This window comes from Penaeus japonicus, unplaced genomic scaffold, assembly GCF_977035675.1.
Source record: "Penaeus japonicus unplaced genomic scaffold, GWHDUDI00000001_assembly GWHDUDI00000022, whole genome shotgun sequence".
Lineage (NCBI taxonomy): Eukaryota > Metazoa > Arthropoda > Malacostraca > Decapoda > Penaeidae > Penaeus > Penaeus japonicus.
Genome location: NW_028234424.1, coordinates 28,957,067 through 28,959,566, shown reverse-complemented (window position 1 = coordinate 28,959,566; position 2,500 = coordinate 28,957,067). Strand labels below are relative to the sequence as shown.

Sequence of the window (2,500 nt, the reverse complement as noted above, 5' to 3'; positions counted from 1 at the left end):
CCATGGATTCTTCTCACACTCTAGTATTCATGTATATTGAATATAATCCACAATTCCACCCTTGTGCCCCACACTTTGGGTTCCAATAGTATATCAGGGAACTATGAATAGATTGCATCGATATATAACACAAATACACCTTAGTTTCATCTGATACCTGTTTATTGTAAAATAGATATGTTAAAGATCAGTTTCTTTATGATATTCTCAACCGCATGGTGTACTGCGTGCACAGCGATCGCACGAAGCGATTTTTGGTGGGAATTTTTAAAGCGCTGTTTTGGGGGTATTTTTGTCTACAAAATTCTAATCTATTGACCAGCTTAACTTTATCTAGTTCTGAAGTTAGCCATAGCCAAAGAGGGCTTGCCCCCCCCCTGTTTTATAGCACTACACGCTATTTATCTTGGTTTCTTGGAGTTTTTATTTTGGTTAGTATATATGGAGATTGGGCTGGTTCCTTATTTAGCTATGACACCTTTTTGTACACATGTGCACTCCGCGTCGCCAATGTATATCCCTTTGTATTTAGTGACGCAGTATTATTCGGAAAGTTATCATCAGTGTCTTGTCTGATTCCCTTTCTTAAAATTCATGACTATATGTATTGTAGTATCTCGTGTACAAAAAAGAGCACTGTAATATGAGTGATTTCTAACAGGTGCTTTTTAGTATGCAATATATGTAATAAAAAAAACTAATTTACATTACAAAGATGCAAAAAAAAATAGGACTATTTTAGAGTGACGCAAAGTTATATAAAGTTTACTCAAACAACTACAATTGGGTCGTTTCCTTTGCTTCGTGATTTTGGTGTAGTGACGACTCCATGTTGACGTTCAGCTGCGTTTCCACCTCAGCCATTTGTTTCTCTTCGTGTTCTTTGAAGAAAGCGAGGTTTTCGTGGCCTCGCTTTTCACTGGTTGGAGCAATGGCTTTCGGGTTGTCTTCGCCCCGACCTGTGGTACAACAGTTTATTATGAACAAAACAAAAGCATCAGTTAGGAAATTGTGTAAGGATACAGATTCTCAGCAAGTCAGCAGTTAGATAATTAGGTTAATCTTGTACAACTCTTATTGAATAGGACCTTTTAATTACCTGGTCTCTTAAATATGAGTTTCTCCAGGCCCAACACTGGAGACTCTGCCGTGAGCGAGACTAACACAGCCGCAATAATCGATACAAAGATGGCGCCGCAAGTCTGGAAAATCTAGACAAGAAAAAAGTTATTTTGAGTTGGCCATTCATCCAGTCATGAATACTAGGTTTTACCTGAAAAGATTGTTCTCCTTACAGTGATTGAAGTCACTTTCATATTTATTTATTTTTTTAATCCCTACCTCAGCATAATTTGCAAATAATACAGGTCATTTCTCTTTTCGACTAACCACACATTTTACAGATAAAAACATTCTACAAATATAAACCTTGTTTATATGTGTGAAGTAGAGAAATTCTTTAAGGCTGGCAACGAAGTAAAACTGCACGGGGATGGCAACAAGGTACATGCTATACGTAAGGCGGGAGAGCGGCTGCCACGTGGGATGAGAGAGAAAGTCGTTGACCACACCTACAACAAACGAGTTCATAGTCAAAGAAAAGCGTTTTTCATATGAAATCCGTGTAGTAAACCTGCCATGATATGTCCACGGTTTATACACATGCATATAATTTTTCGCATGATGACACGAACCTCCATAACCAAAGTGACAAGCCAACACGACCCAAGCCAAGGCAGCGCACCATACACCCCTGTGGAGACCGCCATACAGGATCTGGGTCACAGGATCATAGTAAGAGGTGGTTCCTAATGTGTTGTAACTCCACATGCCAAACAACACTGACAGAGCCGAAAACGCGGCCACTGTCCAGCCTGTTAAGACCTGCAACTGATACAACAAGAGTAGTGTGTGAAAAGTTGAAAAGTCGCTTTCATTTGAACTGACTAAATTTCAATATTTGAAGCAATTTTATCAGTCCTGAGTGCATCAAACTTTAGAATTCTTCACTTTCTATTAAAATTCTTTAATAGGTTAGACCCTTTGTATTTTACAGGTGTCAAATGGAGTTTCTCTGATCCTTGATCATGGATTATGAAGCCAGCCCAGAAGCCCACGATGTAGGCGCTCATGCGACACCACGGTGTAAAGTACACCAGAATCTGATAAGCCATGCTATCGACGTTTCTGCGAATGATAAGAAAAGGTTATCCAACCTTCGAAAACTATGATAATAACTTACTAGAAATTAACCTCAACCTGATATAAGTAGATACTCAAGAACTCAAATTTTGATACTTCTTATTTATGACAGGATGTGATGAAAATAAATGAACAAATCCTTAAAGTTCTATCTTTTTCATTTTTGCTGTTTTTCTCGGATATATCTATTTGTGTACCTGGTAATATAAAAATAAAACCCTGTCATAAAATCCTTGTAAATTGTATCAAATTGATTGGAAAAGAAGAGAACACCAAGAAACATGGAACTTACTCTGCA

The 2,500-nt window shown here is 38.0% G+C and overlaps 1 protein-coding gene across 1 annotated transcript in view; it reads right to left on the bottom strand.

Moving 5' to 3' along the window:
• Positions 1-751: 751 nt before the first annotated feature.
• Positions 752-2,500, bottom strand: part of LOC147469376 (nose resistant to fluoxetine protein 6-like) — a 9,629-nt gene continuing 7,880 nt past the window's right edge. The window contains exons 12-17 of the mRNA XM_086549767.1: positions 2,495-2,500; positions 2,055-2,187; positions 1,695-1,890; positions 1,429-1,571; positions 1,100-1,211; positions 752-959 (exon numbers count right to left, since the gene is read on the bottom strand). The exon at positions 2,495-2,500 is cut by the window's right edge and continues 97 nt beyond it. Of these exons, the coding sequence (XP_086405893.1) occupies positions 778-959; positions 1,100-1,211; positions 1,429-1,571; positions 1,695-1,890; positions 2,055-2,187; positions 2,495-2,500 (772 nt within the window). The 3' untranslated portion in view covers positions 752-777. The remainder of the gene's footprint in view (positions 960-1,099; positions 1,212-1,428; positions 1,572-1,694; positions 1,891-2,054; positions 2,188-2,494) is intronic.